The sequence below is a fragment of the Hemiscyllium ocellatum genome, chromosome 28 (assembly GCF_020745735.1).
Source record: "Hemiscyllium ocellatum isolate sHemOce1 chromosome 28, sHemOce1.pat.X.cur, whole genome shotgun sequence".
Lineage (NCBI taxonomy): Eukaryota > Metazoa > Chordata > Chondrichthyes > Orectolobiformes > Hemiscylliidae > Hemiscyllium > Hemiscyllium ocellatum.
Genome location: NC_083428.1, coordinates 27,426,329 through 27,443,368, shown reverse-complemented (window position 1 = coordinate 27,443,368; position 17,040 = coordinate 27,426,329). Strand labels below are relative to the sequence as shown.

The 17,040-nt window shown below is 41.3% G+C and overlaps 1 protein-coding gene across 2 annotated transcripts in view; it reads right to left on the bottom strand.

The window, feature by feature from the left end:
* znf414 (zinc finger protein 414) overlaps positions 1-17,040 on the bottom strand; it is a 39,768-nt gene extending 22,728 nt beyond the window's left edge. Inside the window, exons 1-2 of one of the 2 annotated variants that reach the window (XM_060845960.1) lie at positions 16,760-17,040; positions 10,805-10,965 (exon numbers count right to left, since the gene is read on the bottom strand). In XM_060845960.1, coding sequence (XP_060701943.1) covers positions 10,805-10,862 — 58 coding nt within the window. In that variant the 5' untranslated portion in view covers positions 10,863-10,965; positions 16,760-17,040. Of the gene's footprint in view, positions 1-2,780; positions 2,858-10,804; positions 10,966-16,759 lie in introns of those variants that run through there. The other variant, XM_060845961.1, reaches the window with a different exon arrangement.

Below are 17,040 nucleotides of genomic sequence, written 5' to 3'. Positions count from 1 at the left end.
GGGGGGGTCAGAGAGAGAGGGGGGGTCAGAGAGAGAGGGGGGGTCAGAGAGAGGTGGGGGGGGGGAAAGAGAGGGGTTGGGGGAAGAGTGTGTGTGTGAGAGGGAGAGGGCCAGTCAGTGCGTGTGAGGGGGCGAGAGAGATATGTCTGTGGTGCAGACATAATGAGGTGACCAATGGAGAACTGTGTAACTCAGTCACGCTCACAGAGAGAAGCTCTCCATGAATGTTCCTGAAACTGGCACTTTTCTGATTTTCTGGTAAAAATTCAGCCCAGAGTTGAAATGTCACAGCAAAGGAAGCTTCATGCAATTTGGGACTTGCCAAGTATTCACAGCACTTTCAGTTTTTTGGTCACATTTCCAATCAAAGCCACAGCATGTCTGTTTTGTTCAATAATGTCTACACACTCGAGCGTAAATCACACAATCAACTCTTGGTTTTATGATTCATCCATGGGATTGGACATCACTGGTATGGACAGCATTTAATTTCCATCCCACATGGTCAGAGAAGGTGGTGCGGAGGCACCTTCTGAAACCACTGCAGGCCACAGTGTAGGGAGCCTCAGAGTGCTGTTACAAAAGAAGGTTCAGAACGTAGATCAGAGCAGTTTCAGAAAAGTAGATCAAGGCTGAGACAGCACCAGACATGTATACAGAGAGGTACACATACACAGTACATGGATATGACCAACTAAGATCCAGCAACTAACCAGGACAGAAAACCCTGATTATCTCTCAGCTGCATTTCCACCTAAATATCACTAGGCCCATTAAAACTGTGGCTTTCCAGTGTTAACTGGGTGGGACTTGGAAATGTCCCAGGTTTTTGTGTAATGCTTGCCCTAACACAAAGATTCCAGGCCCAGATAGAACTTATCTCAGGCTGTTAAGAGAAGCCAGGCAAGGCAGGAAGTAGCAGAGACTCTGCTTGCTATTTTCCAATTTTCCCTGCCTATGGGTGTGGTAGCATATGACTGCTAATTCTACACTCTTGTTTAAAAAAAGGCAAAAAAAAGAGAGACAGCAAGTAATTAGAGGTTAGCAAGTCATCCCTGTGTTGGGCAAATTATTGGAAAACATTTGAGGAACAGTAGGAGTTGTCACTTCGAAAGAAACATATCAGTCAAGGCATTGTGTGTGACAGCTGGCAGAATATACTAGAACACATAAGACGTTAATTAGATCATAGCGAGGATACACTGCATAGCTCTGGCTAACAGATTACAGGAAGGATGTGATTACATGAGACCGGTACAGAGGCGACCTGTAAGGACATTTCCAGGAAATGTGAATTTTAGTTAGGAAGACCTTTGTTGCAACGGAGGAGGTTGAGCAGATATTTAATTGAGGAGAGAAAGTTGTGAAGGGCCTAGGTAGCAGCCCTTAGCACCGAGGTCAATGAGCCTGGCTGTGGTGTTTAATGTAATTAGAAGATGGATTAGGGTGAGGATCAGAAAGAATTATTTCACCCAGACAATGATAAGCCCACTGCCAGAAAGGGTGGCGGATATAAAAACTCTCACCACAATTAGAAACCATTTAGGATAACCAACAGTCTCCAGACCAAAGGTGGAAGGTAGGATTAACCTAGCTCTTTCAAGCCAGCACAAACAATTGGTGAAATATTCTCCATTTGTGTCATCAATTTGCATGATTCTATCACTAGTTTTGTTCTACAATATTGAAAATGAGCCTCTTCCAGTTGTTGAAATACTAGCCTTCACATAGAAGACCTTCTGTGCCTGACTTGTTACATTGGAATTAATTCAACACCAAAAGAAGGGTCACTGGACTTGAAACATTAACTGGACTTTTTTATTTAGAATTAAAATTCCTACAGTGTGGAAACAGGCTCTTTGGCCCAACAAGTCCATACCGACCTGCTGAAGAGCAACCCATCCAGATTCACTTCCCTCAACCCTATATTTACCCCTTGCCAATGCACCCAACCCACACGTCGCTGGGCACTACAGGCAATTTAGCATGTCCAATCCACCTAACCTGCACATCTTTGGATTGTGGGAGGAAACTGGAGCACCCGGAGGAAACCCATGCAGACACTAGGAGGAAGTGTAAACTCCACACAGAGGCTGGGATTGAACTGTTTTGGTCTCAGATCTTCAGCAGTCACAGTCTTTGTTTTTTTTAGAAAATCTTAAAACCTGAGATAATTTTTCAACTTCAGTTATCGGTTTGTCAGCCAATGCAAATAGGGCCCATCCCCACGCCACTTATCAACCACCAAACTCTCTCGATATAGGTGCGGCATTCAAAATGGTTAACTTTTTTTCTGTACTAGTTTATACAGAAACAAAACATTGTGGATTGTAAACAGATCAAAGGGTACGAAGAGACACCAAGGAAGTTAAGCCTGGGGTAGGAGAATGGGAAATGCTAATTGAAAGGAAAGACAGTTCAGATTCTTAACTCTTGCAGGCACTTGGTTGATCAAATTATGGAAATTGTTAAAATGAGTTCAAATTTTGGCCTGAGGAAAACATGAACCTGAATAGACTAACAATTGACACAATGGTTGAAGAAATTGAGAACAAAGCTATTCCTGATTTAACTGGAGCCGTCTTGCAGGGTTGGACTGAGATTAAAAAAAAGCAAAGACAGTTTTAGATATTGATCAAAATAAATAGAGTCAGAGACATACAGCACAGGAACAGACCTCTCGGTCCAACTCGTCCATGCCGACCAGGTATCCCCAACCTTATCAAAATACACTTGCCAGCACCTGGCCCCTATCCCTTAAGCCCTTCCTATTCACATACCCATCAGATGCCTTTTCAATGTTGCAATCGTACCAGCCTCCACCACATCCTCTGGCAGCTCATTCCATACACGCACCACCCTCTGCCTGAAAAAGTTGCCAAATAACTAAATGTCTTCCTCCCTGCTCGCCACCCACCTCCAAAGTTATTACCCAGCAATTCCCCAATTCATGATCACATCACTTATGGGCTTGCTACAACCACAGGAATGCCGAATTAATCAGAAGCAATACAATTTAGCATTAAGCTGAATCAGATTTGAAAAGGCAGATAGAAATGTCATTATTGCGCCCTCTTGTGGCACAGTGGTAGATTCCCTACCTCTAGACCAGGAGGTTTAAGTTCCACCTGCTCCAGGGGTGTGTAATAACATCTCCGAACAGGTATTGGAAAAATAGGCTAAATTTTAAAAGAATGTTTCATCTAATATGTGCTTCTTTAGAGCCTCAGTTAGCAACTTAGGAATTAGAATTGGATTTTATCACCACATGTACTCAAGTACAGGAGTACAGTGAAAAGTGTACAATGTCACCATTCCCAATGGCATCTTAGGTACCTAGGTACAAGGTACAGAATCTTAGGAATAAAGTAGAAAAATGTTAAAAATTCAACATTAAAGTCTTCCTCAAGTGGTTTGCCATGGGCCTGGATGTGGGCTCTTCCACCCTGACACTTGAAGAAGGGTTACACCCGAAACATGGACCTCTCCACCTCCTGATGCTGCCTGGCTTGCTGTGTTCTTCCAGCCTCCTGCCTGTCCACAGAGACAAACACAAGCAGAAAGCAGATGGACAGATAACACTACAGAACCGTATTGCCATTTTTCAGTGCCATCTTGCCCCACTGTGGATGCTGCGAGTACGTGCAGGGCCAATCACGTAATGCAGCTGCTGATGCTCCTGAAGCTGTTGGGACCTACACCAGGCAGTGGGCCCAAAACCCCTCTACCTCCGGGAGCACACACTCGCCGCCTTCCTCCACTGCCATTAACCGAAGCACAAACTTTACTCCTCCTGCTGTCATCGCAGGGAATAATCCTTACATCAGACACACTGGACACCGACGAAGATAGGTGTATGTCAAAGTCTGGTCTAATCACAGAGTAGGTTCCTTCATGGAGTATAATACCTTTGCCGAGGTTCAGGGGTGGCACAGTGGCACGGTGGTTAGCACTGCTGCCTCACAGCGCCAGAGACCCGGGTTCAATTCCCAACTCAGGCGACTGACTGTGTGGAGTTTGCACGTTCTCCCCGAGTCTGCGTGGGTTTCCTCCGGGTGCTCCGGTTTCCTCCCACAGTCCAAAGATGTGGGTCAGGTGAATTGGCCACGCTAAATTGCCCGTAGTGTTAGGTAAGGGGTAAATGTAGGGGTATGGGTGGGTTGCGCTTCGGCGGGTCGGTGTGGACTTGTTGGGCCGAAGGGCCTGTTTCCACACTAAGTAATCTAATCTAAAATTTCAAAATTACCTTTGTGAATTCAGACATCACAGTTTCCCATGATGTTAGACGGTGGGCAAAAGTAAAATTAAAAAATGGAGATTGACCTCAATTTGCATTAGTGCTCAGAGGCTACAATAAAAAAGTTTTAAAATTAAAATGACTGAAAATAACCCAGGACTCAGCGCTGTTGAAGTTCCTATCTAGTCTTGCACGCCCCCTGCTGTAAGACTGTCTACACTACAAATCCAAGGCAGCCTGTCTTTACCAAAATGGTCAATACAGTTATTCAGTTTAATGTTTGGTCTGTGTTACAGAGTGATGCTAACAGTGCGGATTCAATTCTGGCACCAGCTGAGGTCACCATGAAGATTCTCCTTCCCAACCACTTTCCTCGCCTGATTCTGGGTAATCCAAGATGGAGGACAGGAAAAAATTGTGACTGTTAAGAGCTGCTCCTTTTGGACCTGGTTTCCTCGAATTCACAGAACAGTAATTACCGTTTTAGAAGTTGTTGTATTGTTTTGGAATTTGGTGGGGGATGGGAAACAAAAAAAAAAATCAAAGCAATGGCACTTAAAAAGGAGGGAGACACACAAAGGCAGTGACCACATGGGAAAAAAAATCAAACAGAGAAATAAATCTGCAGTGTTGTCTGACCCAGCAGTGAATCTGCACAGCTGACCGTTCTGCTGTTTGCTTTCAAGAATCTCTGGCCAATAGCATCATCTAAGAAAAATTAACAAACAGCAAAATTCACAGTAGGGGAGCAGTTTAATGGCTATTGAAATACTGCGTTCAAATCTGCTCTCCCTGCTCTTGGAAGGATATTGTGAAACTTGAAAGGGTTCACAAATGGTTTACAAGGATGTTGCCAGGGTTGGAGGGCTTGAGCTATAGGGAGAGGCTGAATAGTCTAGGGGCTGTTTTCCCTGGAATGTCAGAGGCTGAGGGGTGACCTTATAGAGGTTTACAAAATTATGAGGGGCATGGATAGGATAAATAGACAAAGTCTTTTTCCCAGGGTAGGGGAGTCAAAACTTATAGGGCATAGGTTCAAGGTGAGAAGGGAAGATTTAAAAAGGGACCCAAGAGCAACTTTTCCACGCAGAAGGTGGTGCTTGTATGGAATGAGCTGCGAACAAGAGGAAGTGGTGGAGGTTGGTACAATTACAACATTTAAAAGGCATCTGGATGGGTATGTGAAAGGAAGGATTTAGAGATAGGAACCAAATCCTGGCAAATGGGACGAAATAGGATATCTGGTTGGAATAGTCAAGTTGGACCGAAGGGTTTGTTTCCATGTTGTTGTACATCTCTATGACATGCGACTCCAGTCCCATGAAATGTCACTGACTCTAAACTACCCTCTGAAAAGTTCCTGCTAGCCACTCAGTTGAATTGTAATATGGCAGGGCAACAAATGCACATTGTGTCAGTCACACCCATAACACTTTTTATTATTCAGTAAACAAGCACACCTGCATCAATTGAAAATTCAGATGGAAAGTTGATGTGTTGTGTGAGGTGTAGTCTACCTCTGTACAGTTATGGTTAACGCTCCAGTTAGAAATTCCAAAGCAGCAGGAGAATACAGTGCAAATGAGGCTAATATAAATGAGGAGTTACTTCTTCCAGGATCCTGAAGCAATGATTTCTATTGCTTGGGCTACAAATGCATCCAGTCAGTTGGGGCAATCTGCAGCCATCAACTGCATTGATGACCTCTCAACAAGGAGAACAGCCTCAAAACAAACAGGACCCCTCCTGATGAACATATAGTCACGGAGCACAGTAGCGAGATGTGGAGAATTGAGTGAGGTAGAGGAATGTGCCTCTACATTATTCAAAATCCCAGTGATATGGCAAAGCAAGGGGCCACCATTTGATAAGTCCTCATAGCCCAACAAGATCATTAATTGGTGGATCAGCCGATGGCTATGAATGAAAAGTTGCAGCAGGGCTTCGTTCTCAGCTGTACAGGTTTGCCTGTTCACTGCAAGCTGGCAATGCCCCACCAGCATACGGAGGGGCTTGTCATGCTACAAGCCCCTCAGTCTAAGGGAACACCGAGTGTTCTACAGAATGTAAGTTTCATTGCCCCTTTCGTGCTCAGCTAGTAGAGGTGGGGATTTGACAGAATTGTGCCATCTTGGTGTTTCCCGTCAGAACATAACACAAAGACAGCAGTTACCAGTTAACTGTTACATGGAGATGAAAAGATGGGCTTGGTGCTTCAAATGGTGGCTGGACATCATTCTTCAGAATTAGGTCTACCAACCCCTCTTGAGGGAGGGTCTAGAAAAGACAGCCTTATATATAGCGGCATTACAGCAAATCAGGCTGGAGACCCATATTCAGCAGAATCAGCCAACAGCAGGCAAGATATGCAGAATATGCAGAGAAGATCTTGGACCATCACTGCTAGAGCAGTCAATCAGGAAGAGAGGAGCTGTGATATTAGATGGGAGCTCTAATGCATGGACATTGATATAGTCACCCTTACAGAGTACGCACAAGGTAAATTTAAAAGCATGAAGGTGGGTTTTTTTTTCTGCTGGAAAGGGAATTCTTGAGAAGACAGAATTCACAGAGTTCGCTCTGCCATCAGAAACAAGCTTTGCCACTGGAAAGATCACTAATTTTATCATCGAATAAACAGAAAGGCAGAACAAGGATTGGGGTCTCATGGGCCACAGGTTCATGAAAGGAGGCGGCGTAGTAGGCGGTCGTTGGACATAAATACATAAAACAAAAGTTTGGGAATTAAGAAGCATTTCCAATAATATTCACCGTTTGCTACTGGCCAATTTTGTTTTAGGTAATGGAACCAGATTGCTCCTCTCATTTCTGGCAGTGCCCCAGATTGACCTTGCTGAAGCCAAGTGACCATCTTTTAGTCCCCTCCTAATACTCCCTTAATGCCTGGAGACCCTCCAGCAAAATGCCTATATTATGAAAATGAAGGGAAACCACCCCCCCCCCCCCAATTTGCTTAGTCAAGAGAAAAACAGGGTTAGTGTCGCAAGTTGATGACCCTTTACCAGAGTGGGAAAAGTTAAGGAGAGGCAGGCAAGAGAAAGAACAAAAGTAAATGGTGAAAAGTATTTCAGGACTTCCTTTCATTAGTGAGAAGCAGCTCGAAGACCATCTGATGTGAATGGCACCTTGCTGGCCTGGCTCAGTGCACATTATACAATAAAACAGGACCAGCTTTTAAAAAGTTAAAGAGCACATGTATTCTTTCGCAGGAGGTGGATGTTACTGCCAGCCAACATTGGTTGTCCACCCTTATTGCCTTCAAACTATATGACTTGCTAATTCATTTTAGAGGGCAGTTAATAGCATGAACAACTGTGGTCTCCTTATCTAAGGCAAGATATACTGGCATTAGAAGTAGTCCAGAGAAGATTCACTAGGATGACCCGGGTATGGAATGATTTTCTAATTAGAAGAGGCTGAGTAGGTTGGGTTGCGGTCACTGGAGCTTAGAATAACTAGAAATGATCTTATTGAAACATACAGGATTCTTAGGGCGCTTGGCAAAATAGATAAAGTAGATGAGTAAGGGGTCACCCAGTTAGGACAGAAACGAGGAAGAATTTCTTCTCTCAGGACAGAGCTGTAGAGGATGGATCATTAAAAATCAGATAATCTTGGTCTTCAATATTTTTAGTCAGTAAAATCATGGGCATAAGGCAGGAAAGCAGAGTTGAGGATGATCAGATCAGCCATGGTCTCATTGAATGATCCATTCAGTCCATTGAATGAGAAGACAGAATTCACAGAGTTCGCTCTGCCATCAGAAACAAGCTTTGCCACCAGAAAGATGACTGAATGGCCTACTTTGGCTCCAATGTCTCCTGGTCACCATGGAGATGCCCTTTATGTTCTAGATTTGTTAATTGAATTAGAATTCTACTAGCTGCCATGGTGGAATTTAAACCCATGCCCCACAGTATTCAACAGGATTACCAGTCCAATGACATTATCACCACACCATCCTCTCACCCAGAAATTTGGTAAATTCTGGGGAATGCATTCATTACTTTTGTTAACAGTGACAAGTGGTCAACACTAACGGCAACTTTGGAACACAGTACAAAAGCAATGCTAGAAAATAGATGAATAAATGTGTGGCTCCGCCATAACTGACACTTCATAGAAAATGGGGAGCTCTCAATTTTGAACACAATATCCAGAGCCTAGATTTCTGTGGAGTCTGAATGAAATGAAATTCTCTGACAGAATTAATCAGTTTTCACTATCTCCTTGTTGTCTATGTAAAATCTTACCTAGAATAACGTGAACAGCTTTGGTCTCCTTATCTAAGGAAATATATAATGGCATTTCAGGCAATCCAGAGAAGGCTCACAAGGTTGACTCTGGATATAGAGAAACAGAAGAACATCCACTTTCTCTTGCAAGGTACACTCCAACTGAAGTGCATGTATCTATTCATATCTAAATGTCTTGTTTATTTATGAACACAGTCTGGTATCAATGGGTACATCACATCAAGTCAGGTGCCATTCTTAACTCTCATCCGTGATACTATCATGTTCATATCCAGTTTCTATAAAGCTCATATGAAATATAGATCTGCTGAATAATATATTTTTTCACTGTCAAGCATATGTTAGCATAATCAGGACTAACAGTTAACTATGACTCACCATAAATTATTGCAGAATACATGGGATGTCCACAAATTTCTCCACTAAACTCAAAGCAGCAAAACACCACCATTAGAGTTTATAGCTAATGACACTTATCCATGATTTGGAGATGCCGGTATTGGACGAGGGTGGACAAAATTTTTAAAAATCACACAACACCAGGTTATAGTCCAACAGGTGGTTGACAATCACCTGATGAAGGAGCTGCGCTCCAAAAGCTAGTGCTTCCAATTAAACCTGTTGGACTATAACCTGGTATTGTGTGATTTTTAACTTTGGACACTTATCCAGATTGTTGGAAGAAACACAGAAGCAATAACAATAGCAATGTGCTAACAATGAAATCAAACTTGATCAAAAATAAAAAAAACTTTTTAATTAGTAAATTCTTTATGGGAAGGAACTTTCATTGAAACAAAAACACGTCATCGTGTGTTGGGCATGCAACGAGCATGAATGGGAAAAGCCAGCATAGGTTTTATTTAATAGGATGCGATAATGCCAATTTATGTTATGTGCTGCAAATTTTCCCACACATTCTACGCCAAAGTACACAATGACCATAGTTTCTTATTAAATTCCTGTTGATCCATGTACTATCATTAAAGTAACAAGTTCAAATGAAAAAAAGCTGCTGACTGCCTCAATATGAAATTAATGTAATCTCAGATTTAATAACAGCATCAAGCAGACATGCATCACAGGTGTGAATTAAATGCTACTAAATGTCACAATAAGATAATTAGGGAAATTCCATCCAGGATATAAGATGCAGGCCTCTAGGAACAGAGGAAATGTGCATCAATCGCACAAAAGAATGCTGAAGCTAGCAGGAAAATTTGTACAAGGCACTGGATAGGTCAAAGTTGGAGTATTGGATACAGTTCTCAACCGTCCATTGTAAAATGAATGTGAAGAGCTATGCAAAATAGGAAAGATTAATCAGAATTAGACATTAGATGAAACTTTCCCTCTAATGAAGACTTGAAATTAGTTTTTCTCCCATCAACCCTCCCTCTACCTTCCTCTGTCCAAAAGATTATTAAAAGGGTTATGTTTTTCAGTTAAATGAGGAACTTTGAGAAGGTAAATAGCAAACTGCTTCTACCCATTTGATTAGATTAGATTAGATTACTTACAGTGTGGAAACAGGCCCTTCGGCCCAACAAGGCCACACCGACCCGCCGAAGCGCAACCCACCCATACCCTTACCTAACACTACGGGCAATTTAGCATGGCCAATTCACCTGACCCGCACATCTTTGGACTGTGGGAGGAAACCGGAGCACCCGGAGGAAACCCACGCAGACACGGGGAGAACGTGCAAACTCCACACAGTCAGTCGCCTGAGTCGGGAATTGAACCCGGGTCTCAGGCGCTGTGAGGCAACAGTGCTAACCACTGTGCCACCGTGCCGCCCACTTTTAAGAGTTTTAACTCTTGAGTTATATACATCTGGCTTTTCCAACTCTCCACTGTTGACCCCTTCCCCGACTGCCCAACCCTGACTTTGAAAATTGGTAACAGAGTTGTACAGATTAAGAATTCCCTTTAGAAGAACTAAAGGGATGTTAGAAAATTCTCTCCTATGTGCAGTTATTAAAATGTAGGTAGGTGAAGGCAAAAATGTCATTTTTTAAAAATGAAATTAGGTTAGGATTTGACAAAATGAATGATACAGGTGAAGGACAGAAAAATTAAAAGTCAAGTAATTGATTTTATATAGACAGCCACAATCTCACACACATACACCCCATATATCAAACAGTCTGTGATGCAAAAAAAGACTGCACTTAATTACTGGATAAAATAATCATTCAACAAAGTTCACTTGGAAACATTCTAACACACATAACAATACTGAATAGTTAAAGGAGGGTTCAATGTAATTCTGCTCAGTATTTCATACCCTCCAGTGATTGGGTGGTGGCTACCACACCCTTTTCTGGCTCCGTTCTGAGAAACATGTTTGTGCCAGGACTGGGCCGGGGCTCATAGTAAGACAAGGCCTCACATGGGGAAGATGCAACACCAGACTCCAGAGAAAACAACTTTATCTGAAGGTTCTATCTGGAGAGGAAACAGAAGTTTTAATGAGGTCAATTATTCTGGACTTCTTCTGAACAACCAATAGGTCAGTAACATGTGAATTTAGTTACCAGACTGTGACATGCAGTTTAGCAAATACTAACAAAAGTTCTAATCACAGGTACACACAAACCCAGATTCTAAACTTAAAGTATTTGTGCATGCAAGAGATTGTCACTACCATAGCAGAAAATGGGCTCTTGGCAAATGAGCTCACAACACCTGTTCTGTGCATGTTATCAAGGATATTCTATAGTCAGTTCCATAGAATAGAATCCCTACAGTGTAGAAGCTTGGCATTTGGCCCATCAAGTCTACAGTGACCCTCCAAAGAGCATCCTATCTACATCCACCCCAGTTACCCTGCATTTCCCACTACTGATCCATACATCCTTGGACAGTAGGAGGCAATTTAGCATGGCCAATCCACTTGACCAGCACATCCTTGGATTCTGGAGCAAACCAAGGAGTACACAGGGAGAACGTGGCAACTCCACACACACAGTTGCCTGAGGCTGGAATCAAACCTGGGTCTCTGGCACTGTGAGGTGGTAGCTAACCACTGAGCCACCATGCCTAAAGGACTAAAAGTTTTGAAAGATTGTGAAAAGTTGATTGCTTTCACTGTTGTGGAAGCATCTGGTGTGGTTTCTTTAGAGGTAATTGAAGGTTCACTGTGGACATTGAAGACATTTTTGAAACAAGAATTTTTAGAAATCAATGACTGATAAAAGCTATTTTGTTTTGCTAAAGATTTATATGTGAAGTGCTTTGAACATTGGCTGGCTTGGAGAGACTCTAGTTTTATCTGAAACAAAAACAGAAATTGCTCAAGAAAATCTATGGAGGGAAAACAAGAGTCAATGTTTCAAGTGACCTTTCATCAGAACTAGTAATACCTCGGAAAAACTTGTGTTGGAGGAAACCTGATGATAACAAGCCAAATTGGAGAAAAGCTTCCTAAGATCAAGCTGACTAGCTGATTATTCTCATTTCTGTAAAGAAACCACTTTTGTCGAGTTCAGTGTGAAACCGATTTGTTCTGCTCAAAGGTTGGTAGAAGAAACTCCAATTGTATTTCTTCAGGACCAACCATGCATATTTACTGACTTGACCACATTAGCCAGAACAGCAGAGCAACGGACTCTGGAACATTCTACACTTTACTCTTTTGCCTTCAAGTATAACAGGTTGGCTAAAGGGATTTTTTTCAGAAAGCCAATCTCTGTAGATAAATCTGCTTTATAAATGCTTTCCAGCAGAGTTTGTGTTTGTTTGCATTTGTGCTTTGGGAATGTTGAGGACATATATTTCCATATTATTGACAGTGTATGTCAACCAATTATTGTGTCTTCATCAATTAAACTTTGATTTGATAATAAGTCAATAATTGTGCTTAGTATGAAACTTGGTTGACACCTCTTGTTGCTTAAAACTTATTATTGACAAGATATTTAATTGGTCACCTTGGTAACCAAAAAAGGCCTTTTCTTTTAATGCTGGCTTCCTTTTTTATGTTATGAAATGGGGACTGGAATGGTGCATTCCAGCCTTGGATGTAACAGTACACTGACTTATTTACAACTTCTTTTTTCTGAGAGAGATTCTTGTTCTTGCCAAATATTTTCCATGCTAACTCATTTTGAGGCTTGAAAGTACTATGACCCCTTGGTGTGGGAGAGAAAACCTAATGAGGAGAAGCAGAGGGAGGAGATTTGGCCACGAACACCTCAGAATCCACAATTCCAAATTTCCAGCTAGTGACCTCCTTAGTCCTGACTTCCACTTTGAAAGCCAAAGAGTTTACATAAAGAATGTAAAGAAGCATAATAATGCGGCTCAATTATTTAATTTTATTGTTCAAATGTTTAAGATTAAGTATTCAGGAAGCTTAATGTTTCAGAATGTCATTATATGTAGTTTGGGTTCTTAAACCCAGGAGATCTGAAGTAAAATTTCTGATTTAAAATATGCAAATATAAATAAGTAAACAAATTTATGTTTAATTTATCTCAATATATCCCTGTGATGTTACAACTGGAGTCTAGACTTTACGTGTAGCTCATAAGAACAAAGCTACACTTAAAATAAAAACTATAAACTGTGGTGTTGACATAGGTATAGTTTTATATTTTCATGATAAAGTCCCTTATTCTGTAATGAATTTTGTTTCTGTAATCTCATCAAGCTGCATTTACACTCTCCTGCCTTCAAGCTGCAGTACAGATGGAATATTTGCAAGCAAGAAAATTGAGGTATTTGCAGCAGAGTCAAGCTACAGATCAACCATGATCTAACCAAATGGGAGAATAGATTCAAGGGTGTAGTAGCCTCTCATTCCTGTAGTCAGATTTATTTTGTATATCAAGCTTGTGACAGGAGTTGCACTGATCACAGTGAAAAAATATTTTGGAGGGCTGCTACAAATTTGCTTGGAGTGGGTTACAGTGACATCTCAAATTTTCTATACAACAAAATGTGAACACTGGAAATTCTTAGCCGGTGTTCCCAAAATAACACAGCAGACTGCTGTTCTGGATTTGACAAGCAGTCCCAATTCGCACTGATTTCCCATTAAGCACAACACTTTGAAAATGCACATACACTAATGGAAATAATTGAGGGTCTATTATATACTGAAACACAGCAGAATACAGAAAAGCACTTGAGGAGGAGTTTTTAAGGGAGGTTCAATACGTACAAAGTTGCTAGAAAATTATTGAGCTTGAATTCTTGCAACGCTTCCCTTTTGCAGCTGGAGTGTTAAGTCATTTATATGCACTTAACATGCTGACAGCAATCAATTCAGTCAACCCACATGACAAAGGGCTGTGGGATGTAACAGCACTATGAAGGTGGTTTTCATTATGTTTGGGAGTTTTGGGTGGTATCCTTTAGTCTGGCTCAATGAATGGATCATAAGTTTAGGGAGCACAGGAAGCAGGTAATGAAAGTTGGGGTAAAACTCACTGCGGAAATATTTAAAAACGACAGCAGATGAATACAGGGAATTCTAGAGCATACCAAGACTGGGCTGGGTAAGCCTGGAATCTGACAGCCATTGGATGAATTTCCTCTCCTGGAATTTACCTGTTGGATACTGGTCACAGAAACTAAGCTACACTTGGCCTGTTCACAAGCTAGTTTTCAGCATTTCAAAACACATTTTCAACTGTAACTGCACGACATAATTGCTGACAATATAGCTTGGAGCTAGGCATAGATACAGTCTAATGCCCAGAAACGGGTACAAGGCAATCTTAATAGTTCAAAATATCAGGTCAATATCATTGTAAGGTGAGATGGACCAGCTATCCACTGCAACAGGCAAGTACAATGTGTACTCGGTAGAAATGACTACACCAGAGTTGGGAGATCATGTTGCGACTGTAAAGGACATTGGTTGGGCTACTTTTGGAATATTGTGTGCAAATCTGGTCTTCCTTCTATAAGAAAGAAGTTGTGAAGCTTGAAAGGGTTCAAAAAACAATTTACAGGATGTTGCCAGGGTTTGAGCATTTGTGCTATAGGAAGAGGCTGAGGCTGTTTTCCATGGAGCATTGAAGGCTGAGGGGTGACCTCAGAGATTTATAAAACCATGAGGGACATGGATAGGGTAAATACACAAGGTCTTTCCTCTGGCATGGGGGTAGTCCAGATCTAGAGGGCATAGGTTTAGGATGACAGAGGAAAGATTTAATAGAGACCTAAGAGCAACTTTTGCATGCAGAGGGTAGTGCAAGTTAGAATGAGTTGCCAGAAGAAGTGGTGGAGGCTTGTATATGAATAGAAAGGATTTAGAGGGATATGGGGCAAATGCTGGCAAATGGGACTAGATTAATTTAGGATAACATGTTGGAATGGATGAGTTGGACCGAATGATCTGTTTCCATGCTGTACACTTTAGAATTAGAATCTTACAGTGTGGAAACAGGCCTTTCGGTCCAACAAATCCACAACGACCCATTTTCCTACCCTATATTTACCTCTGACTAATAACCTACACTATGGGCAATTTAGCTTGGCGAATTCACTTAACCGGCACATCGTTTTGGATTGTGGGAGGAATGCAGGGCACCTGGAGGAAAACCATACAGACAAGGAGAGACTGTGCAACTCCACACAGACTGTCATCTGACTCTATTTACAGTAAAACTACAGGTCAAACCTAAATCTTTAAAACCAGATCAGAAACACAAGTCATTGTTTCACAGTCAAACTTAAAGCTTAGGCTGGGATCAATAAGGACTCGGGCACAGTCTTTGATGTCGATTGACTGAAATTACTTGGTGCTAATCAAATGATTAATTTTAACTTTTAAAAAAAATCTATTAACATTAGGAAGTATCATTCAGCTAACTTTTTTTTGAAAAGCCTTTAAAGTGTTGTTGGAACATGGTTCTTTCCTGTTATTATTGGCATTTGTGCATTATGACTTTTAAGATAGTATGTCTTTGACTATTTAAATTATCAAAAGTCTTTGTTATTAAAGTGATTGAGCCTCACTCTTGGCTCTTGATAAAGGTTAATCTTCAGGGACACTCTATAGACAAAGACTTGATACAATTTTCATTGATACAAGTTCTGTAAATTAGTTACAGTGTTATAAATTGTAATTTGTGTGCAGAAAATTGCTTTTGTCTTTATTTAAAAATTGGTATTTAAAGTTAGGTTCTGACTTACTGCTCTAAAAACACAAAATGTGAGATAAAGCATAATTCTTTAAATACTCTAGTTCCACAAAGTCAGTTGTGGTTTAATTCCATAAGATGTGTCGTGTCAACGAGAGTAAATAACATGTTTCCCCAAACAGCTAGAGTCACCAGAACTAATAATATAGCTCTCAGTTTCAACCCCACACCTTCTGGATGACTGACCATAAAGAACATTAGACAAGGTGATAGATAAAACCAGAAAGAAACCCAAGTATGTTCCGTTAATGTCGATTATAAAAAGTAGGAAAGCTCGCTGGGTAGCCTGGAATGTGACATTTATATATTTTTTTAAAACCCGCTGGTTCTATAAAATTCTCCAGTGGAAACAAACTCTGACTGACTACAACCATCGTGCCCAGAAGGCCCTGTCAATACAAAATCAAAAGGCTATGAATAATCAAAGTTAGCCTGAGTAACGCCATGTTTTTACATGATTTGCATTGTTAATTACATACAGTATAGAAACTTCTACAGGCCTAGCCCTTCATGGTAGCGGGATGTAGAAGGAGGTATGGACTCGTAATAAGCTTGCCAAATGTCCCACATTTCAAGCTAACTAGCTATGTCAAACCACCAGGAAGCCGTTTTAATGCAGTACAATAATTATAAATTCGCTGTTACATTACGCCCTACTTTAGAGGGTTGATTTGATTTATTATTTAGGGCCAGAGAGTTTTATCAACAGCTGTTTCGAAGTTCAGTATCCTCATGATCCAATGTCTAAAATAAAACAACTATTGACACTTGGAGAAAGGCAATTTTCCAAAATTTTGACACATGGGCACTGATCAAGTATCCACAGTTCTGGGATGACGGTCAAGAGTCCCAGTGTACGGATTTCCGGATTTTGAAAACCTATGGAGTGATTGGAAACGTGCATTCGCCGTAAGTGCGCGGGAAAGCTTTGATCAGTTTCACTGGAACTGTAAACAAAACCATTCCGGGACTGCGCTCGCTCGAAATGTAAAGGGGTAAGACCCGCATTCGACCTCGGGACGCTCTCAACAGCAACACGCCGACCATCAGGAAGCTGCATGCTGTACTGTAAACAACTCACTCACCAGCAATTCAATTCGAGCAGCAGCCTGCCATATACTCGCCAGCTCCAGAGGAATGTTCGATATTGTCACAAGATGACGTTCGCAACATTAACCCAGCTACAATGTAGCCATTTTAAAACATTGTATCAAACATCGCGAGACTGTGATCAAGGTGGGGCACTTATACAAGTTTAAAGGGCTCATGTGTCTAGGAGTTACATCGAATGCAAAACAATCTGCTCCGCAAAGCAATGTAAATCGATCTAACGTGCAGTCAACACGCAAATATAATACCATCGGCA